The sequence below is a fragment of the Cydia pomonella genome, chromosome 6 (genome assembly GCF_033807575.1).
Source record: "Cydia pomonella isolate Wapato2018A chromosome 6, ilCydPomo1, whole genome shotgun sequence".
Classification (NCBI taxonomy): domain Eukaryota; kingdom Metazoa; phylum Arthropoda; class Insecta; order Lepidoptera; family Tortricidae; genus Cydia; species Cydia pomonella.
In genome coordinates this window covers 3,313,424-3,338,200 of record NC_084708.1, presented here as the reverse complement: position 1 = coordinate 3,338,200, position 24,777 = coordinate 3,313,424, and the positions used below count along the sequence as shown (strand labels likewise).

The 24,777-nt window shown below is 37.0% G+C and overlaps 2 protein-coding genes across 2 annotated transcripts in view; one reads left to right on the top strand and one right to left on the bottom strand.

The window, feature by feature from the left end:
* The window catches only part of LOC133518725 (zwei Ig domain protein zig-8-like), a 698,354-nt gene that overhangs the window by 233,758 nt on the left and 439,819 nt on the right, over positions 1 to 24,777 (bottom strand). The gene's annotated exons all lie outside the window — the stretch shown is intronic.
* Positions 8,112 to 12,246, top strand: LOC133518696 (uncharacterized). Its single transcript, XM_061852370.1, has 2 exons — positions 8,112 to 11,008; positions 11,573 to 12,246. Exons 1-2 carry the CDS (start codon positions 8,731 to 8,733, stop codon positions 11,986 to 11,988), a joined length of 2,694 nt encoding a protein of 897 aa, XP_061708354.1. The 5' UTR covers positions 8,112 to 8,730; the 3' UTR covers positions 11,989 to 12,246.

Here is a 24,777-nt window from a genome sequence, read left to right as displayed (position 1 = left end):
TGGTTTAAATTAACTAGAATCGCGTCGATTTTTATGTGAATTTCGGCAATTTTTTCTTCCATCGGTGCTAACGCGTCTTGGATTAGCTTTTCGATGGCTTGTAGTGTAACTTTTGCCATGTTAACTCGTAAAATAAAGCACGAGAGTAGGTCGAGACGTCCACTCGCGGATGAGGCGCATAAACTTCACATTTATACCTTGCGCCAAAAATCTGACGTCTCCTGTGCTACCCCCTACAGTTTCTGCACACTCCCTATATGCCCACAGCTACCGTGGCGACAGCAAGCGTGGACAACCAAATATAATCCATAAACGAAGAGCTACGCCAGACCGCCTAGTGCCAGCCGCCTTTTGGACAGGAATTGGAAATATTTTTTTTACATCTTCGGTTACTGGTCGACCAGTAAAGGCGGTAGTCGTTACTAGATCGTCGAAAATTGGATCTGAACATGTCGAGCATTTATAAGACTTAATAATAAGTAAGTAACCTGATTAAAATAATTTTAACAAACTTATTTATAAATAAAGCCATAATACTCTTGTGTTTCCATAATAACCTTTACCTTTTTACGCTAGAATCAAATACATTTCATTCAAAAAGGTAATATAAATTTCTTACCAAAATATCTAATTCTGGAACAAAAGACAAAACCATGCAAATTGATTTGACCTATTCGTTTGTGAACTTGTCTCAAAATGAGTAACTTTAATGCAAAATTTGACGTTGGTTCGTAAACTTGCAGAAATCACTGAAAATTCTGGGCGACAGGGCTTAACAAGGACGGAAGGAATTATATAAATTAGCATTATTGCAGGCTCTCAGGGAATTGGGTCAGGATTGGGTAATCAACTTATTTGTGAAACAATTCGCCTAGCTAAAATGAAAACTGTACAATTGCCAAATAATAATATTCTATACAGATATTTGGACCCGGGTACGTCCTTAAACTACGTCCCAGGCGCGGATCCAGCCCTCAAAAAAGGTTGTGGTCACAGCCACCCGAAAATCGGCCAAGTGAAAGTCGGAGTACGAACTCACTCATGAACAATCATGACTCATGAGTCATGATCGTCATCGTTCATGAACGATCATCAGCCTATCGATCTCAATAGCCCGTGAAAGTGTTACGTCATATGACTATAATGGGGTACCTAATTATTCTCAGACCTATTTTTTGTAGATTATCGATTTGTAGACAACGTTTCGCCGAACATCGTTTTGCAAAGGGATTTATTTGTACATAGATGTAACTTTTAGTCGACTAACGTTTGGTAGAGTCTAGGTTCACATACCGTTCAATTACAATTATTGGGAGGATTGCGGGATATTGCTATTTTACAATAAAAAAAATAATTATTATAAAAAAATAAACAAAAAACCCGACTGCACACAAAAAGGAAAACAAGAATATTGTTGTTGATGGTAAGTACGAGTATCGCAGGCGGGGACCAACAGAGGGTTACTTATAACCATTTTGGTTGTTGGTCCCCGCCTGCGATACTTATCATCAACAACAATATTCTTGTGGGGCTTGTTTTCCTCTTTTTTAGTGTGCAGTCGGGTTTTTTGTTTTTTTATAATACGTCGAGTTTCGTATCTTCGCCTGGATTTTGACACTTTTCCCAAAAAATCTTTCAAATTTGAAAGCATTTTAGTGCGTTATGGCAAAAAAAACGTTTTTTAGTACTCCTGACTATCTGTATATACCACTAAAGCTTTGAATTTAATTGGTTAACTTGGTAATAAATGGCCCCGAAGGCAATAGGCGAAGTATGGGTATTTTTCCCAATCTTCGCCTATGGCATGCCTTACCGCTAATAATAAACTTTTCTGTGACTTATGCATGTTAAGTCTTATCTCCTTGGAATGTGTTAATATACTATGAACCTTAACTCCACCAGACTAGGCATATTTTTAAAAAACGGTGTGGTAGGCGAAGTTTGGTACCAGACTGAAGTTATTTTCATACATTTTCTATAATGAAGCTAGGGCTGCCAAAAATTAACCAACATGTCAAATAAAGGGGAGTAATGGTTTATAAGTAAAAAAATATATTTTTAATAAAATTGTTTAATATTTAAACAAAAAACTTATCTCTTTTCGCTTATTATTGTGATAGTAATTGAGATCAAATCAACCTTATTATTCAAAGTTAGACATATAAAAATATGTACTCAACATCGGCAAGAGTAGAGATAAACATTCGCATATACTCATATAGCGTAAACTAAAATATTTAACTTCTTAATTTAAATACTCTTTTTATTGCGTTTGCACTACGAATAACAATAATAGTACCGACTTTGGCTTACACGTAAAATAAGTAATAACATATCAATTTTGCGACAGCTATACAGAATATGGCCATTTTGTTGGCATTAAATAGTATTCAACAAAATCTATCAGTCTAAAATCATGTTAGTACTAAGGTCTTCAACAGGAACTGTATAAAGGCATTTGGGTTATATTCTTTAATAATTTTCCATTAACACTTACATAATAATTAAGTCTTAAATCTCAGTCAGCTTTTCTTAAACTTTATATCAACACTTAAATAATAATTAAGTCTCAACTTTCAATCAACTTGTAATAGACATAAAAACCAATAGGTAGGTAGGTACTTTTATTTGGAAACTACTGTAAATTGTATTTACTTAAATTGATATTATTGAATACAATTTGTCCCCGTCGAGAAATTTTTGGTTCGGGCAATATTAAAAGAATGTCATCTAAATGCTTCATAGTATAGCTGTCATCAACTCTTGGGTAGAAAAATACGAATCCTGTATTAAATTTCGATTCTTTCACTTTCCTCACGAATTTGATTTCGGGGACGTTACCTTTCATAGTTATTACTTTTCCTACAAAATGCTTAACACTCTTATTGGTTATGAACTTTGCCAAAACCCAGGAGCCAGTATTTAATTTCTTATCGTCCTCTATGAGATATCCAATATCAGAAATTCCGAAAGATATCGGCGGTTCTAAATTTTCTTCTTCTTGTTGTAAATACGCCGCGATATAATCGTCCATTGTCCCATATTCGGAATCATCCGTAATCTAATCTACTTATTGACTTTCCTCCAAATTGTTAAAGCCATTTCCGAAAAACCAAACACAAGAAAATATTTAAATTTGGAAACAAGTAATGTCATCCACCAATTAATGTGGTACAACAAATTTGACAACCCTAGGTGTAGGCGAAATTTGGCAATAAGATGGACGCAAAGTACCCTCACCAATGTTTTATCCACTTGTGACTTCTAAACGTAAGCTAGCCATTAAATAATAGTTTCATTTGAAAAAGAAATAGTTATAGGATATAATCATCAAAAAAATTTAACATTACCTGGTCCGTATCACTATTTAAAACTTAAGTTAAAACACTGGCTTAAAAAAAGTCTGGTCGGTGTCGCGAAAAAACCTCACTGAACGTCAACTGTGTGAAGTTAGCCGCAGGTTGTTCGAAGAATGTTGACACCCATAAAAAATACTTTGTATTTAGCAGTTTTATGTAAGTCTTCCATTAGAAACATTTTGTTAATGGCAACTTATGTCAAACTAGGCGAAAATAGGTAGCACAGGCGAAGATAAGAAACTCGACGGTATTTTTATTTATTTATATTTTTTTAGTTACCCCCAAAAAGACATCATATGACACTCCCGTGATCAAGACGAATCTAACGATACTTCATACATCAAAATTCATCAAGCCGTTTAGGCTACAGGAGGCCACAAAGAAACAGACATACATACATACTCTCGAAAAACATCCTCCCTTTGGCAGTCAAGTAAAAAAAAAATAATCAAATTTCATTTCCAACTGTTCATTTTTCAATCAAATTTTCCCTATATTATACTTATTTGACAGATTTCAATTTAACAAATTACCATTCCCTAACAATAATTAAACAACATTCATTAGACCAAAATGTTTCACTTCGTTTAAAAATGTTTAACAATTTTTAGTTTATCAAACATGTTTAGTCTATTTTTATTGATTTATTTAAATAAAAATAAAATATTTAAAGAATATTAGAGTATCTACATCTACATAGAGATTACCGTACCAAAAGTTTAAGTAAATCGCATTAGCCAGTGTGGGTTTTTTAAATTATTTATAAAAAGTTTTATACATTTTATATCTCAGAAAATAACAGAGATAGGAAGCTGAAACGTGAGGGTTCTTAATAAAAAAAATACTGTAAACATTTCGTGGAAAGGCCGTTTTTCTATGAAAACACGGCAACTAAATAATTCGAGGAATAAAAATGGGAACAAATTTTTTTTAAATAAGGAAATGTATATACTTTCTTTTAAAAAAAAATTGCAAGCTATACATTTTTATGCTTGCTTTTTGTATTTAAGTATTTATAAATATTTATATATTATATATATCGTTGTCTAAGTACCCTCAACACAAGCCTTATTGAGCTTACTGTGGGACTTAGTCAATTTGTGTAATAATGTCCTATAATATATTTTTTTATTTTTTTTTTATGCTATGTATTGAGTGGAAAAATTTGGCGTTTATGTTTTTACGATAGATTCTTTGGAAAATGAGAATCTAGCAAAAAATTTTTGGTAATCTTTTGGGTCTTTGAATTGGTGTTTTTTTTCTTTATTCCTTACTTTCTTATTTAGCAAAAAACTTAGTAATCCATTAGTAACCTAAGAATTTCATTTGGCAGAGTAATCTATCCGATTAAACAAATTTTATTCGAGCAACGTTTTTTAAAATTTAATTTCGAATAAAGTGACAGTTAAATTATAACAGTTTCGTTAGTTTAGCAATTGCGGTATTATATACATATTATCGGCATATAAAGTAATGTATCGGAAATCGCAAGCAATTTATTGCAATCCATGGAGCCGTTTAAACAGATAACTACGCTAAAAAACTCCTACGCCTGAAAATTAAAAGCTGGTATTATTTTTAGAAATTTGTACTATTATTTGTAAATGTTTCAGGTTTCTAAGACTCCTTAAGCTAAAAACAATGGCCCCTGTAATTTTAGTAAATTATAATATTTTTTGTAAATAAGTTTCAGCTGATATTAAGATGCTCGAATTTCTAATTAATACTAAAACTCACTCTAACTATCGTGTTTCGAGGCTCGAAACACGATAGTTATTCTACGAAATATAAACGATTATTCTACGAAAAGTAAATCTGCTTATCAATGTTATGCCAAGTTGCCAACTGACTACTCTGCGTAATGAAATTCTGCCAAACCGTGCTCTGCCAAAGCGTCTGCGAAACGAAAATCAGCGTAATTTTACTCGGCGAATCAATAGGGCACCCTATTAGGGTTGTGGGCATGCCCATCGTGCCCACAACGGTGGATCCGCCCTTGCTACGTCCAAATGAGGTATGGGCATTGTGAATGTCATCTGGCTTTGTGTAGTAGGGCACAGGACAGCGGATGTCATTCCAGATCTAGAGCAGAGCCCAACTGGGGAAGTACCCCCACCTTACAGAAAACCGCAGCCAAATAACACTAGACCCTACTCATAGTGTTGTGTTTCTGCCGGTGAGTAAGGTTGCCAGAGCTCGGGGGTGCGGAGTGTTAGGGTCGGCAACGCGCAAGAAACGCCTCTGGAGTTGCGGGCATCCATAGGCTACGGAGACTGCTTACCATCAGGCTGGCCGTATGCTTGTTTGCCACCGACGTAGTATAAAAAATATAATAGTAAACTTTTCAGTCGAGTACCGTGTTTAGGCAAATAAGCTTGCTGAGTTGCCTAAGTAACGTACGAGATGGAAAAGTTGCTATGATCTACAATACTTTTTCTACGAGTTATCTAAAATAATACTTTTTTTACTATAAAACCTAAATAATAAAAATTGGTAAGTGTCTCAGTAGGCAAAAATGTAGTATAAAAGACAAAAAGGCGCGATGCAATTTTAAAGTTGACTACAGCGTATCTAAATGAATATTATAGTTGAGTATAGATGAATATGAGAAATAATTATAGTTTGGTATACGAAATCTTAATTCGTAATGGTTGAATGAGTCGACGAGTAGAAAAAAATTGTATCTGGATATCAGATACTACTGCTACGAATAATCACATACCTAAATCATTATTTGCATATTGTTCGCGCATCTAGTACTACTAGTGACATCTAGCGGCACTGCGGCGACAATTCCTGTACCGCCCCTCTCCGCGCTCATCTTTCTGGATTCATTCGACTCGATATTCGGCACACGATACGCACCTTGTTCGTTACATATAAAACTTAAGGTTATATAAAGCCATATTCAGAATAAACATATTTTTCTACATATATAAATAAACGTCTTCATTGAATGGACCCCTGGAAAACCACCGAATCCTGCACATAATTTGATCCTCGAGCCGGATTACTGCGAGAGAAGTCAGCTCGTCAGGAAGACGAAATACCCTTGCGAGATGACACCAGCACCTCAGCAGCGTCTGCAGCAGTGAACGGTCAGGTCTACCAATCCCGTCTATTCCTTTCCTAGTCGAATTGTGTTAAAACCGAGTTTTTTTGTGCATTCCAGTGCCGCTCGTTACGCAAGTCACGCAGCAGCAGTTTGTGATCTACCGTACCCGTTTGGAATTTATGCACGTGAGTAGTTCCAATTTCTCTTAATCTTTCGAAATGGGTGAGGGGGATGAAACTGGTGCTAAATTGACTATTCCTTCTGGATCAGGGTCACCTAGAAAAAGTCAGGCAACAATTTCAGAGCTCCGCAAACAAAGGGGTAACTTGAAAGGCCGGCTTACGCAATTCAAAAAATTCGTTGATTCTCTTTTATCGGTGACTCCTTCCAAAGTACAAATTGCAGAATTAAAATTACGCATGCAAGCATCTACAGAGACTTTTAAAATTTTTAATGACATTGAAAGCCAAATTGAACTTTGCTCTCCAGAAACAGAACTGTCTGCCAATTACGAATACGTAGAAACTCTCGAGGAGTTATATTTCGGTACTATGGCTAGCGCTAATTGTTTAATCGATGGTGTGGAGACAAATAACGTTACTATTTCAAGTTGTGATCATGCCGTGAACAAACCGTTTTCAAAATTTAAACTACCCGAAATTAAATTGCCCTCATTCGATGGTTCGTATGATCGTTGGCTCGAATTTAAACATTCTTATGAAACCATGATCCATAAACATTCCGATCTCGACGCGATTCAAAAGTTTCATTACCTTCGATCATCACTAAGTGGTAGTGCATTACAAGTAATTAGTGCGTTAGAATTCACGGCTGCCAACTACATTCAAGCATGGGAATTGCTTGAAATTCGCTTTCATAACCCTGGGCTTTTAGTACATAATCACATAAAATCCCTGTTCAATATTTCAGCCTTGAAACAAGAATCTTCGACTCAAATACGTAGACTGATAGACACCGTGTTACGTAATTTACGCGCTTTAAAAACGTTAGAGGAACCTACCGACTCGTGGGATACGTTAATTATTCATTTAATTGTGTCAAAACTCGATACGACCACGGAGCGTAAGTGGGAATCTCACATAGGGTCTATCTCGGATAAGTCAATCAATAATGAGTCTAAGAAAGTTAAGCTGGAAGATCTCTTATCGTTTCTCAGAAACCGGGCGGATACGTTAGAAATGATAAACTCTAATCATTCCAAGGCACCGACCGCGGTTAGTACTAAGCCTAATTACACGTCAAATAAACCTACGCAAGTAGTTAGCTGTGTCTCTGCTAGTGTTAATGCTAATAAATCGAAGCCTTTCAATAATAAACGTTTCCGAAACTGCGCGATGTGTAACGAGAATCATGCACTTTATACGTGTGCTAAGTTTTTAAATTTATCTGTCCAAGATAGGTTAAACTTAATTCAAAATAAAAACCTGTGTAATAACTGTTTACGCGAAGGGCATTCCTTAAATGAATGTATATTCGGTCCGTGTAAACAGTGTCAACAAAAACATAATAGTTTATTGCATATGGATAATACTCGCAATGATAGTGTGTGCGTGAGGCCGTCGAGTGCGCCTGCACACAGCGCGCCGTTATCAGTGCCGAGTATATCTAGCTGCTTTGTATCTGCTGACCGCGCGCCTATGGCCGAGTGCGAAGGTGGCGCGGAAAGTACCCGGTTCGTTCCCAGGCAAGGCTTACTTCCTACTGCGTTAATTGAAGTAGCCGATGCGAACAATCAGTTCCATACGTGTCGTGCGTTTTTAGACAATGGGAGTGAACATTGCTTTATAACGGCAGAGTTACGTAATCGATTAAACGTTAAAAAATTACAGTCCACTATTCAGATCTCGGGTGTAGCAGAAATAGTTACACAGACAAATCAGTCATGCGATGTAACTATACGATCTAAACAATCGGACTATTCTATGTCAATAACGTGTTTTGTCTTGCCGCGCATAACGTCCAGTTTGCCCTCGACTCACATAGACTTAGATAGTATACGTATTCCTGATAACATTCAGTTAGCAGATCCCGATTTTAACGTGCCTTCTGAAATTGATATACTTATCGGTTCAGAAATATTTTGGGACCTTTTAGACGGTGAAAAGATTCGATTACCAACAGGGCCGTACTTAATAAATTCGAAATTAGGCTGGTTGGTATCTGGTCCAATTAATACACGGAACTTGCGCATTAATAATCAAGTCCATTGTTATTTCACTCAATCGATTGACTCTCAACTTAGAAAGTTTTGGGAAATCGAGGATATCCCTCAGGTAGATAGTATTCTTACAGCTGATGAGCAGAAATGTGAGGATATTTTTACCAATACGACTAAACGTGAAGAGGACGGTCGTTTTCTCCGTCCGAATGCCGCTAAGAGAATCAGCTGATACGTTGGGCGATTCTTATACGTTAGCGAAAAATCGATTTTTATCCTTAGAACGTAAATTAGAGCGTTTGCCGGAATATAAACGTTTATATTGTGACTTCATGCGAGAATACGAAAAGATGGGTCACATGACTCGTGTTACCGACTATGGTACACCGAATTACTTCCATCCTCATCATGGAATATTTAGGGAGGGGAGCGCCACCACTAAATTGCGCGTTGTATATAGTGGCGCTGCTCCTACCACCACGAATAAATCGTTGAATAGCATTCAGCTGCCGGGTCCAGCACTTCAAAACGATATATTTGCTATTTTGCTACGTTTCCGTCAATACAAGTACGTTGCTTGTGCTGATGTGGAGAAAATGTTTCGGCAGGTTTTGATCCAACCAGATCAGAGATCCTTGCAAATGATCCTCTGGCGTGAAAACCCTACCGATCCATTACACGTTTATGAACTCAATACGGTTACATATGGGCAAACTAGTGCGCCATATTTAAGTCAACGTTGTATACGACAGTTAGCGTTGGACTGTGGTGATGACGTCATCGCGCGCGTTATCAACCAAGATATATTCGTAGACGATTTAATTACGGGAGATGATAATTTCCAAAACTTACTTGACATATGTCAAAAAACGTATGACGTTCTGCAATCAGGATGCTTTCCTTTACGTAAATGGACCTTTAATTGTGACGTTACACAGGAAGAGTCCAAGGAACATTTTGTTGGTGAGCACACCCAGAATAAAACGCTCGGAGTAGGTTGGGACAATAAACTCGATGAATTGTATTACACTACAAAAATCGATCCTTTGCCTAATTCGTCGTACTTAAATAAACGAATGATGTTATCGATTATTTCACAGATTTACGACCCGTTAGGTCTTCTTTCTCCTGCGGTGATAATTTCCAAAATTTTGCTTCAAAAATTATGGTTAAGTCGCATCGATTGGGACACTCCGGTTCCAGAAGACATTAAATCGATGTGGAATAATTTCATAAATACATTAAGCCGTTTAAACGATTTACGGATTCCGCGTCATGTAAGGGGTGTACACACTGGACATACGGAATTGCATATTTTTTCTGATGCATCGTTGCATGCTTACGGCGCGTGCGCTTATATTCGGACATATGATGAAGGGTCAGATGTAACTGTCAGACTATTGTGTGCTAAAAGTAAAGTCTCACCCCTGAAGTCTCTGACTATCCCGAAACTTGAACTTTCAGGCGCACTCGTTGCTGCTAAGCTTTATAAGAAAATAACTGATTCCTTAAGGTTAGTGTTTAATAAAGTTTACTTTTGGTGTGACTCGACTATAGTAATTTCGTGGCTAGGTATGTCTCCGCATCTATTGAAGCCTTTCGTTCAAAATCGTGTTACACAAATAAACGAACTTACCGGTAATGCTATATGGTTTCATGTGAGAAGCGAAGACAACCCTAGTGATTTATTGTCTAGAGGCGTTACTTTAGATAATTTAATTGATTGTAATTTATGGTGGTTCGGACCATCATTCTTGCATGACCCGAAATCGGATTTTATTAGTGCCAATACGAGTAAAAATACGGCAATCGAAAATTTACCCGAGTTACGATCGACCGCGGTAAGTTTAGTTTGCAATCAGCAAGATGAACTATTTAATTTCGATAGATGTTCATCTTACATTAAATTAATTAGGATCGGCGCGTATGTACTCCGCTTTATATTAAACTCACGCACTAACTCTGAGCGTAAACAACTCCGCCAAACCGGTTCATTATCGGTGGACGAGTTGGATGCATCACGTCGTATGCTAGTTAGATTCGCACAAATGCAATCATTTCCGGACGTCTACGATAGTTTACTTAAAAATAAACCGATTAAGACGAATTGTAAACAATATAATCGTATATCCGGTCTTAACGTGTTTTTAGACGATCGTAATAAGTTTAAAGTGATTAGAGTCGGTGGTAGATTGTGTAATTCTACAAGTTTCGATTACAACAAAAAACATCCCGTGTTATTGTGCAGTAAACATAAGTTAACGGTGTTGTTATTCAAATATGAACACAAGCGGCTGCTACATGCCGGACCGCAGCTACTCTTATCTACTTTGCGTGAATGTTGCTGGCCTTTAGGTGCGCGAAATTTGGCAAGGAAAATAGTGCGAGAATGCGTTACCTGTATTCGAATGAAAGGTAAAGTACTTAGTCCTATCATGGGTAATGTTATTTTGGATCGTTTAGAGCCTGGTTTCCCGTTCATTCGTACAGCCGTTGATTACGGCGGGCCAATTTTCATACTTAATCGAAAGGGGAGAGGAGCTCAGCTTATTAAATCTTATATTTGTTTGTTCATATGTATGGTCACACGAGCCGTTCATTTGGAACTTGTTACGAGTCTCTCCACTGAGGATTATATATTAGCGCTTAAACGTTTTATTAGTAGACGAGGAAAGCCTCATATAATTTATTCGGATAATGGAAAATGTTTTGTTGGGGCCGAAAAAGAATTTCCCACATTTCTAAAAAATAGTTCGAAGGAAATAGTCGATTTTGCTGCCAATGATGGCATTAAATTCAGTTTCATTCCTCCTTATTCTCCCCATTTTGGCGGATTGTGGGAGGCTGGAATAAAAGCGTGCAAATTTCATTTAAAACGGGTAGTAGGTAATGCTAGGTTAACTTACCAGGAATTCAGCTCGGTTTTGACACAGGCCGAAGCCATCCTGAATTCCCGGCCCATGTCACCTATGTCCACAGATCCTACTGATCTATCCCCGCTCACGCCTGCCCATTTCCTAATTGGTCGGCCGTTGACCTGCCCTGCGAGCGAGGACCTGACGGATGTGCAGCCTTCCCGCCTGTCTCGCTACGCCAGGATCGAAGCCCTACGTCAACACTTCTGGCATCGTTGGGCCAAGGAGTACGTTGCAGAGCTCCAGCGACGAACCAAATGGAAGACAAAGAAGGACGACATATCGTTAAACAGTCTCGTTTTAATCAAAGACGATAACCTGCCTCCTCTCAAATGGCGGCTAGGCCGAGTCACGCGCCTATACCCTGGGAGCGATGGCGTGAACCGTGTCGCCGACATCCTCACGGCGACAGGAACAATTCGACGCAGCTTTTCAAAGATCTGCCCGCTACTACCAGAGCCGGCAGACCACGACGGATGATGACTACTTTGGGAGTTGGTGCTCCCAAGGCCGGGGGCATGTTCGCGCATCTAGTACTACTAGTGACATCTAGCGGCACTGCGGCGACAATTCCTGTACCGCCCCTCTCCGCGCTCATCTTTCTGGATTCATTCGACTCGATATTCGGCACACGATACGCACCTTGTTCGTTACATATAAAACTTAAGGTTATATAAAGCCATATTCAGAATAAACATATTTTTCTACATATATAAATAAACGTCTTCATTGAATGGACCCCTGGAAAACCACCGAATCCTGCACACATATATTATTTATGGTGCTTAGTAGGCTTAGAGAACGGAGTTTTTGAAAAGACGTAGCGGTTTTTCAGATCACAACACGGTTCCCAAATATTTAATAAGCAAAATTGAAGCCTTTCTCTGGGGACTTCAGTGATTCGAATCCTGAATTTTTGAATTTCGCTCGATGGAAAAAAATCACGCATATACGTCTAAAATGCACATTAAAAATTATAGAAAATTTTGCACAAAAGCTAATCATATGAAAATTATTTCCTAAAAATGAGCAATATTATGCTTGTGGGAACTCAGCGATTACTTTTATCTTCTTCTTCCTCGCGTTGTCCCGGCATTTTGCTACGGCTCATGGGAGCCTGGGGTCCGCTTGACAACTAATCCCAAGGTTTGGCGTAGGTACTAGTTTTTACGAAAGCGACTGCCATCTGACCTTCCAACCCAGAGGGTAAACTAGACCTTGTTGGGATTAGTCCGGTTTCCTCACGATGTTTTCCTTCACCGAAAAGCGACTAGTAAATATCAGCTGATATTTCGTACATTAGTTCCGAAAAACTCATTGGTACGAGCCGGGGTTTGAACCCGCGACCTCCGGCGATTACTTTTATATTATTTAAAAAGACAAAAAATCCTGTAAAGTTCCTCATGTGAGGAAGAGTCTGGTTAAGCGGTGTTTTATGTGAGCTTTCTTTCTCTGTATTATTACATATATACTTTTTTTTTGTTTCTTTATTAAGTTTTCATTAGGCGATTAAATGCATTATATTCATCAACTTAGTGCATTTGTGCCTTGATATGAACTTTAAAATTATCTTTATCAGCTTTAACATCTGATAAACTTTATGTTGTTTTCCTCTTTTGAACTCCGAGACCTCAGTTATTCTGGGCGCTAATGAACTAAGTTTTTCGGAACCTAGGCTCAATTTTAATGGCTTCTATTTTCATTTTCAATTGTGTTTTTATTTTTCTCCCTTTGTGCGTAAGTGTTAGCATTACTTTTTTTAGTATACTTTGTAATTACTTGTGAGTTCCTGTAATTGTCTACCTGTTCCTAATCTTGTTGTCCTGTTGTAAGTTTGAAGCTGTTGGTTCTCCTTAACATAAATAAATAAATTAATTAAAACTCAAAAACATGATATCCGCGGTACCGAGCACGCACATCTATCTCGCTCACTCTTATGCTCAGTGAAGTGAGGGTTTTGTCAGATGAACACAAACTCGCGATCAGCTACAGGCTTCGTCACAAAAAGTAAAAGTAAGTAGTGTATTTAAGTATTTATTTGTTATTTTACAATTAATTCAGCATGGAATTAACGACATCTAAAACAAACAGGATATTATTCCATTAATTTTAATTAATAATTTCATTCGGAAGCGACATTCCTTCAGAGTTTGGAGTTCCTAAATATGAAGATTGGGAAACAATGATTTATGTTGCGAAATGAATATTCAAAATACTTACAGTGTAATTGGTAAAGACTAAGGGAACAATGAAAGGTACTATAAAAAAGTTATAAAAACAGTCAAACAAAGCGATATGTATGCTTAATTCTACATCATATCTTACAAAAGAAGTGATAAAGGCCTTGAAATGCTTCTTTCCACCATTGCTCTACGCGACAACATTTCTATCTTCACCACTTACATCTTCGAGCATTACTGGCTTCCGAAACTTTGGAAGGGAGGGGCGAAAGCGATATCTTACCGTACAAATCGTTCTGCTATTTTTTGCGGCGAGGAATGTACACACAGTCGCACTTCTCACTTACTACTACATACAAAATCCAATCTGTAATAACACACATCAAAGACAAATCTTGCACACCTCTATCTCTATCTGTATACGGACGAGTCACAACACGCACCGCGCCGAATCCCTTCCCGGTGCTGCTCGAAGACTGAGATGGTTCATTTTCTTTTACTCGCGTCGAGGTTCCATTTTTATACGATGGATGCCCAGTGAGCAGAGGTGTTGACAGCCCTTGGTGTGGCGTCCCTCAGGACCAGCTCTAAGCAGTGGTGCGCCATGGATTGCGGTGCTATATCGTAGGTGAGTCGAGGGGCTACGGAGCAGTCCCCATTTGGAAATTTTGGTTGGTAGTTTACAACTGTGGAATGAACTGTATTTCCGGACCGATACAACTTACATACCTTCAAGATTAGAACATACTCCCATCTTAAAAGCTAGCAACGCACTTGCAAAAAAAAAACAACCACCAGAGTTAGATTGGTCCGAGTCAACCAGACTGGATAATATCTAATTAAGCACAATAATAGAATAGTTCTAAAAGTAATTACAACAATTAGTGCTTGGAATTGAATTAAGCCGGTACTGGAAATTTATAACGAGTTACGCTTTGTTCAATTAAGGAACTTAGGACATTGTTGGATCGACGTCTATTTGCGACTCCTTAATATCACCGACCTTAAGGACTTAAAAAAGTAACTAAGGATAGGAGGACCGTAAGTAGTAGGTACGCAATTGACAAAACCTGTGTGGATGTATTGTATACTCGTAACAATAGAAAAAACTAAGGTCAAAATAAATGTTCATTAGTTTGTTTTTTTTACTGTTCTATTTCTATAAAATATGGTGGTAAGGTATTGTAAGAGTCTACTGTCTGAGGCCGCGTTGGACCGTGAAAAATGGAAATCCCTTCTGAGAGCTCTATGTCCTTGATGAGTGATAACAGGATACCATCATTATACATCATCATCATATTTTTATAGGTCTTTCATGGCCCAGGCGCGTCAATAAAAATATTGATACGACATTCGCATTTTGATTGTCATGCATCGCGCCTGCACTAAAATAGTCTTAAATCATATCTAAAATCCTAATGTCATTTAAAATAATACATTATTCGTTTCGTGTTTCCATTCCAAATCCTCTAATGTCGTTCCACGACGTAGACATATCCGCAAAAACCTTGCCAACTAAGTTAACCCACCCTAGAGTTTAAAATCTCCCAAGCAGGCGTGTCGCCACACGTCGGGACATTTTCTTAATAAATCGCCGGTATTTTCAGCGATTTTCAGTGGAATTCTCGGCACGGTATACAGGTGTGGCATTTCAATTGATCAAGGAAGCGAGTCGAGGACTAAAGTGAACCATTATGAGTAGATCCGCTACTTCAGTGTGGGACAGCTAGGTACAGCGAACTGCAAAAGTGTATACCTATTTTATAAATGAATTCCGTTCAGAAAAAGGTTATGCACTTTTACAGCTGTATGTACTTATTATATATTGCTGTCCCGGATACCGGAGCGATTCAAAGATCGCCTAAGACAAACTAGGTTCATATAAAGGAAACCCATCATTATCTTACTAGACTAATTACCAATTAGATTTATTTAAATAGTAAGGACAATATGTCGACATCTGTATTTTAAGATTTACTATAATTTACTTCTTTGTTAGCTTAATAACGACCCTAATGGTGACCATATGGTGACATTATTTCTTATACTGACATTATTTCTGTAACTGTAACTATTTATTTTCTACCTTAATGACGACCCGTTCTTGGTGAATTTATTTATACAATTGAAATTTAAAAACTTTAGTCATTTTAAATGAATTATTAATTGTTACATGTTTTTCCTATGTATATAAAGTAAGACAAACCGACAATCACAATATAAATTCCTAAGAATTTACCACGTGTAGTTTTAAGTGAAATTGTATATTGTGAGATAAATAAATCATATCATATCATATCATAAGTAGGTCCAGGTATGTTCTTAAACTAGGTATATTCTAAAATGACTAAAACAGTAGGACACAGTGATATATCTCGCCCGAACCTGGAACAGCCCAACTGAGAAAATGCTTTCACCTTATAAGAAACCATAGTCATAACAGCTGCTTCTCTTCCGGTGTGTATGTTCCTGTAGGGTAGATAACTAGTTACGTTCCCAAAGTTTTTGAGGATGCATCAACTCAAAAATACAAAATTGTGTTGGCTGCGATGAAATTACATTTATCCCATAAGGGCTTATCTCGTAAGAAGTGCAAAACGGTCGTATGTATCGGTCCGGAAATACCGCAGGTGACATTTCATTCCACAGTATACTCGTAGCTGTACTAGACAGGAAATTTCAGGAGAAACGCACAGATTCAATGTATAAGACCACGTTAGCTTGGAATCGTATTTAGAAAATAGGCTCGCAACTAAACATAGTTATAACTTAGTCTGAATTCTTCTTACACTGGTTTATCAAATAACTAGACCCTCGGCATGCGGAACCAATAAGCCGGGTCTGACACTGCCAACCAGGAATTTCATTCACCCGTACAAAGAGCAGGTGATTTAAATACTATTTGTGCAATCTTGACCGATAATATATCTACCTAAAAAGTATATATACTATAGCAAGCTGTACTGCTGGGCGCTGATCCTTATCTTGTATATGCCGGCGGCCGATCGTAAGATCAGGCAGATCGTAATGTTCTTGTGTAATGTTCTGACGGTAGTCACATTAACTAAACCAATGGATATTCAGGATATGTTCATTAGGTTGCTTCAAAGGCTCGAAGGGCAAACTCGCCAGAAATAGGAGCTCTGCTACCGGGGCTCCGTCGTCTCAGGGAACGAGGCAAAGATTTTCACGTTTCTCGACATGTCTAGGAATTTCACGATCTGCCTTATTCAATGCTTAAGAAATATGTTTCCATTTCCGAAATTCAGTAATTACCGTAATAATTGTACACACTAGTGTATTCAGTACAATACACTCACTTATTTGAATTTTGAGTTGATGATGATTTTATTCAAACCAGTTTTTGTATTTTCCAATAGTAGATTCTGTCTTCTCTTAGTGTGGTTTTAAATCTGTACCCCTAGTGTAAATTTATTCGATAGCGAAACGTGACGAACGCGTTTGCGTAAAGTCTTATTTTATATAGGATTTAGAAACAGCGCGCCCAACGGGACGTTTTGGAAACTCAAAATCCCATACAAAATGAGACGTAACGCAAACGCGTTCGTCACGTTTCGCTATCAAATAAATTTACACTAGGGATACTGATCTCAAAATAGTTGTCTTAGAGTTTATGATTCATCTTTTGAGGGATTATCATAAAACCAGCCATCGACCACAAATTATTTGACATAACCACGGCTGACTAGTCTATTACCTACATGCACAGATAAAGCTTGCGGGCAGGTGTGCAGGAATCTCATCGTCCACACAAAGGCGAGATGCGGGCACTATTAAGATCCTGGCGATTGTGCTGCCGACGGTTGATCGTTTCCAGATGGTTCTAGTGTGGACGCACACCACTTTAATAGATCAGTAGTTTCTAACTATTTACTGCCCGTTAACAAATATTTTAAAGAATCAATACGAATATCCAATTTAATTGCTACATTCCGCCTTGAATTAAATAAATAAGGGTGACCAAGGGTGTTTATTTCATATTGTTAACAGTCTACAAAATGTTAGAGGCTGTGTTTTTCGTGTGCTGCCACAATAAAAATCATTAAGTTATATGGTGAAATAGACTGATTGTATGCAGGAGGGTCACCTCTTTGTGCAGCTGACTGTACATCATATACATATAAGGTTTGTCTGTATCTGTACTAGAGAACGAAATAATGGGCATTGAAAGTGGCTCCGCTTGGGAACATGCTCTGCAGAGGTGCCGCTTAGTATTCCTACATATTGAGTTAATTTTATTAATGCGGGAATTTAAAATAATCATTATTAATAAGTGATTTTATTTATTTTCATTAATTCCTCGTTCTACATATAACGGGGTGCGGGAACCTGGGAAGGGAGATCCCTCTCGCTCACCCGCGCGGTTCTCTTTCATATCGTTACCATGGAATCGCAATCAATTTAAATTTGGAGTACTTCCGTTATACCGATGACAAAGTTATTAAAGGTTAGATTTTGAGAGTTAGGTTATGAGAGCAATAAAGATGTTTTGAGTTTTAATATTCTAACACGGAGATGATCTGATTATGCAGTCGCAAGGTAACCAAATGAACTCCTCGATGGATACAAACACATTGTGTTTAGGTTCATTAGAGAAGTACTTGATAGACATGCAAATGAGAATAAAGACATATATACATACACATAATCACGCTTATTTCCCGGAGGGTAGGCAGGACCACGGATTTCCAATTGCTACGATCCTGACATGCCTCACTTCCTTCACTTTATAATATTCTTCATACGCGCTCGCCGGTTTAGGGTGCCCTTGACCTATCTTTTTTTCAGGATTTTCTTAATTTGATCAGAAAAAGTCCACTGAGATCTCCCTCTTCCAGCTCCCTCTTCTACTTTTCCCTCTTTGTTTGTTAGCGTTCCAACATACCTTTCTCAATTCTTGTCACTACATCTTCGTTTAGTCCACACATCATCATCATCATCATATTATTATTATTATCAGCCCTTTATCGCCCACTACTGAGCATAGGCATGTCTTCTAGTACGCCACTTGTCTCGGTCATGAGCTAATCTCATCCAGAAGTGACCCACAATCTGCCGAATGTCGTCCACTAAACGAGCCAACGGACCCCAGGGGCTTCTTTTATCCGAAAACGACCACCATTCCGTTAACATTTTAGTTCACCTGCCATCACTCTACCTAGCAACAGTAGCAACATGTCGTGCCCAACTCTATTTAAATTTGGTAGTCCACACAAGAGGAAGTACAGCCAGCAATCAAAGTGTGTATTACAAAAAAAATCCTATAACCATTTTCCACAGTTAAGTAAATCCATAAATAAAAGATAAGACATATCGATAAACCACCGCAATTGTCCCGGACAGATTCGAGTCGACACAATAAATGTTTTTAGTCTCGGATTGAATCGAACAGGACACTAAACTGATTAATCAGTTGTTGAAGATGGAGCAAATTGTACAATACGAGAAAATGTTGGAGGTCAACCATAATATTGTCTTCGATTACCGCGATAGTTACTCATGAAATAAAACTATGGATGGATGAAATAAAGCTTTATCACATACCTTCATCTTTACCAGAAAATAGTCGTATAATCAGTCTTAAAATTTATAGTTTTTATGGTTCATTATTTTTGTATGTGGGTAGTTTCGCCCATTGCAAAGTGTTCGAAACGTCGTAAAAAGGAGCAATGAACAGGCGTACTGTAGTTTTAGTAGGAGAGCCCAAATTAAGATAAGAGTGATATGTTGCTCCCCGTGGAGTCTACCTTAACCACTTTTAGCCGTCTATGTTGTGTTGGTTGTTTTGTTGGTGGAGGTTTGGTGGGTCATAAAAAAAACGTCGGTATTACTTTTAGAGATTACCTATAAAAAAGATATTCAGAATACCTTGGTATGTATTTTGGAATAGTTCATTCAATCAATTCAATAGTGGGGCAATATTTGAAAGTAAACTTAAGAAAATTTTAATTGAGTTAGCGTGCTACACAATAAGTGAATTTATGTTAAAGAGCACTGGGTATCTCCAACTAAATGATGTAATCTTAAACTATGTACCTAATTATACTACTAAACTAAGATATGAAAAAGTACCATTATAACTTACCAAATCTGCTAAACTGTAACTAACGATAACAGCTAGTAATAATAATATTTAGTGATACGTATATACTGCTGTGTGACATGTAAAATTATTTATAATTTTATTAATAAAAAAAATCTAAAGCATTTCAAAGTCAACTCGGAATTATAATATTTTTGGAGGTTTTCTAGTAATTTGTTAAATCAAATAATGAAAATTTCATAGTGCGTTATCTATCTGTAATCTGCTCAAAAAGCCCTTTCATATGATACCCTACATGGTATATTTAAAAGAAAAAAAAACTTGTCCCCGACTTTATGATGTTACAGTTACTACCCCCAACATTTTCGCGCTTGGCGTGTGCTACCAACGATTTGCCGATATCTAATATTTTGTATATATTGTATTTACATAATATCCATAACGAAAAGTTATTCTAATTATTTACACTCAATGTCCAATGCAGAATTGAGATATATTTTAAATAGGTTTTAATAGTAGATGAACAGGTATAACTTTAATTAACGAACGAATATATGAAGGTAAATAAATACTTAATATCTTTCGGCTTTGAAGTAAATCTAAATATTAGTTTGCGAAGAGATTTTACTTAATTTAAATATTTAAGTGACGACCTTCTAATCTATACTTCAAGCCAAATAAATACCCATAATTAACAACCCGAAACACGGCTACCTATATCCTTTGTATTAAACATACATTTTGTAAAAACGAAGTAAAACATATTCCAACAATGAAACCTATAATTATTGATTTTGCACTATCCCTTACTTATTAAATAATTCAATTTCGATTTCTTTTTTATTTATTCATGCTAAATCCCACAGGTATTAAAAAATATACCCGGCATACTTATCAAAAAACTCATTATCTATTTAGAACTTAATTACTAAATTATTCTAATTCAATACATAAAAACAATATTTATGCACTGTGGTGCATGACCGAACATGTTCTTGGCCGTATTGATGCTTACTGTTCAAAAGATCGCAAATGAAAAAAAAAAATTAATGTAACGAATTCGCTGACTGTACGTACAGCGGTACTTGCAGGCTTAACGACGCTTAGTTAAGCGTAGCTTAATTAGTCTGTCACTGTCAGCAAAAGTGTTAAGACAGCTTCAAGCTGCACCAAGTATCATACACAAAATAAACAAATTCAATGCATAAAATACTCCTTCAATTCAGACTAAACCGCAAACCCCAGAAAATCTTTCGCGGCAGGCGATCCCAGGAACTATTTGTAATATTGAACGCCCGCCTTAAGCGGTTAAGGCGCGGCCACTGCACGCATCGCTGCACTCCCCCTCCTCCCCCCATTCCAAACACGGTACAAAGTGAACCCCTGATTTCGCACCTAGGATTTTCTAGCGGAATTTAAAGTGAAATCTTATTTTGGTGAATCCGGGAACGCGCATCATTGGGCAATCAGGTGAGGGAATCAGCTTTGGGAATTCGAGGTAATGGCTAAAAGGTTTGAATAAGATAACAGATAGGAAATGCGTGTTTTTTTAACTGTTTCATAGTTTTTATTTGGAAACCTGACGCTAACCGTGTAGGTTACATTTAAGAAAACTTAAGAAGAAAAGGAAATTTGAATATTTAATTACAAAAAATCAATGAAAGAAACACAGAAAAAAGGATGTCTGGTCTGTGGAAAGAAATCATTTAAAATTATACGTCTACGTGTAATTATTACGTGGAGGTGAACGTCTAAGAAAGAAACGTGCCTCGAAAAATTAAGAAAAAATTATGCTTGAATAGATGCCGATATACATTTCTCAGTTTCAGCTTCGGAAAAAATGCTTTCGCATCGGGTCGCATTTCTTCGATTTTGTGAGCAGTTTCGATAGTTAGATAGAATTTTCCTGACATTTCGTTTTTAGGAATGTTTTGAAAATGGCAGAAATTGTCTTAAAGAACTTAAGCGACGACTATGTCGACAGGGTCTATGATAGTACTTAAGACGATTGTGAGTTTGCTGTGATAATAATTCAACGAAGTATTTTTATTATTGCATTTTTAAGGTTTTCGCGAGCTCTATAGCTCACTGAAGCCACTTGTTTATTTGTGTCTGAATGAATTTCTTCTTATGCTGTCTTATTTATGGATAGTGATTTGTCATATCGCATTTGTTATATGCGCAAACACACACACACACACACACACACACACACAGAGAGAGAGAGAGAGACGCGCACACACACACACACACAAATCTTTGTATATTATAAAAAATTGTTATATTTAAGTATCTTTAAACTGGTAACCACGATACAGGCTTTGAGACCATCGTTAATCTTAGGCTTTATTAACATTAAGATTTTAAACCTTTACCGTAAAAGGAATATCCTGTGGCTGCAACGTAAAATGGAAATAAATATTTTTTAATTTTTTTTAAATATATTACACGCGTACAATAGAGATTACATTAAAAGCAAAATAAAGCCTAAACTGCAGATATATTCACTCTGAAATTGGATATAATTCATCAATGTATTCTCAGATAAGACAATCGAAGCAATCTGGATAATATATCAAACATATTATGTTATCTATCTGACCATTATAATAAGCCTAATGAGTAATGGAGCCTAGGGCATTATTCTGATTGCTTCACGGGACCAAGTACCCAACACTAACCTAGACCCACACAAGACCTTAAACTTAGACTTACTATTTACCTTTTTACTAAATGATTATTTACCTTTTTTTAATTTAGTTATATTTAGTTGGAGGTAAAATTCGCAGAGTTCCATGTTTACTTACTGCTAAAGTCATGAATGGCTTAATTACAGCAAGGGTTCGGACTTATTAAACTAATTTATACAACAAAGCAAATATATGTTTACAAAATATAGTCGTAATTATTTGATATGAAATAATTTTTAACTTTTTTAATTGATTTAGAGTTGGATAGGTATAAATCTTGTATGTGTTTCGGCAAGTACCTTAGTAATTGGACATTAATCTGTTTTAACTTAAATATTATCAGATGCAAGTATAATAGTTTTATTATTCTTACATAGTATAAATATATATAGGCGAAATACCTCCGCTGTCTTGCGCGGGTGAACGGAGCGGTTGAAAGCTTATATTGAAAAATCGAGGGTCCAGATATTTTTGAGCACATTGGCCGCTCCGATATATCTGATGGCATCTGTACGAGCAGCTGGTGCGTACACATGCGCCAGATTTGACCCTCGATGGTGCGCCCGCGCAAGACTGTGGTGCCACTAAAACTATATAATAAAAAAAATAGTTATCTATATGTACAGTCAGCTGCAGAAAGAGGTGACCCTCCTGCACCTCTCCCTGCATCTGACTGTATATATAACAACGCTGTAATTTGCAAATTTATTGTGCATATCGGGCACCAACACGGTGCGTCACATCGTGTTGCAACAGTGTTTTGCGTCATTGGTTCAAATTCAAGAGTATTTGAGTTGCTTGAGCAAGCTATAAGAATATATGGCTATAACTGGAATAAGAACAACCTAAATAGTTTCAAGTAATCGTCTGGGATTGATGTAGTGATAAATGGAACCTTTATTAATATGTCGTACATTATTGGTATTCTGAGACAGTAATATAGGCTTTTAATAATAGCTAATGATATTAAAGTAACTAATGATGATAACACAGGTACTGTGCTGCATGATGGTATTAGATATTTTCAGTTCACAATAACTAGCTACCAGAGAACTAGCTATACTTGAGGCTCCGATCGAGTCAGATTTACTCAGTCTTTCACAAACATTAGTACATTGTGCAACGAGGGGGGTAAGTGAAATTTTGGATACGAGGGTGGTAATTCCCGACCGCCGTAGACTGGAGGGAATTAAAGACCCGAGTTTGCAATATTCTTACCCCCGGAGTTACACACAACGTTTTTCATCAACTTGCGAAGAAAAAAGTAAATTTTAAGCGAAATAATTCTTAAATACGGTGGCATATCAAACATTCGTCCGCTATTTTGTAATTTCTTGACAGGCATCAAAGGCACAGACCTATTCGGCATTCTGTCACGATTGAAAATTATGTACAAATATTTTAAACGGCTGTTAAATTAATAAATTATAACATCAGTACCTATTTTTAAAGTAAAACTCATTTATGCTTCTTGGTTTGTATGAATAAGTGAATAATTTAAAAAAAAAACTCCCTAAGAAGTTATAGCTTTTTTTTCATAATCCTAAACTCTCGTGGGAGCAATAAAGGCCTTTGTCCTGCAGTACACCTGCATGAAATAAGATCTTTTTCTAGCAAGTGTGATAAAAAAGTTCAAGTCACACTATTTGGTTTAGCCGTAGTGGCGTAAAAAAGGTAGGTAGTTGGTTACACTATTTCTACGTCACGAAATCGGCAACATAACAAAACATTATATGATTGAGCGATAGCTTTCATTCAGACTTCTAGTAAGTTCAATAAGTATCTCAAGAAACTACATTAGAATATTTCACCGTCTGCGATATTCCAAGTAAACATATCAGTAAAATAAACAGAGTTGTAACTTTTAATTCTCTAAGGGTCGCGCAATCACGCACACATCTGTGTCGAAAGTGCTCCCTCGCGCACACTACGCTGGAATGGAACACTTATACACAGACACCGTGTGTTGTGACAGAGTAGATTTATATAAAGTAGTACATTTTTAAACAAAGTTACTTGCGCGAGTTGTATGGAAAAACAACAGAAAAACTACAGGGGAACAACTTGAGCTAGTCTTTTGGCATCAACTTGATTTTTTTAAGACTCGCGTTCAAAATTTCGAGCATATTTGTAGGGAACTGAATTACCTAAATTACTTCGCTTGTAAGATTGCATAGCTGAAACAGTCCGAAAAAAGGAAGACCGCTGAAGGGCTTATAGATCAAGCAAGCAAAGTTACAAATTTTACTTTCTAGGGGGAGCAGCTGCCCCCTGTGCCCCCCCGGCGACACCATTGACTGGATAAGATAAATAATACTTAGTTGAAATTGGTTCG

What these genes read in the sequence shown, in the direction of transcription:
- LOC133518696 (XM_061852370.1), top strand. Translation starts at nt 8,731, where the DNA reads ATGAGCAGAAATGTGAGGATATTTTTACCAATACGACTAAACGTGAAG. An exon ending in TACCTGTATTCGAATGAAAG is followed by an intron (nt 11,009 to 11,572) that starts GTAAAGTACTTA and finishes CTATGTCCACAG; the next exon opens with ATCCTACTGATCTATCCCCG.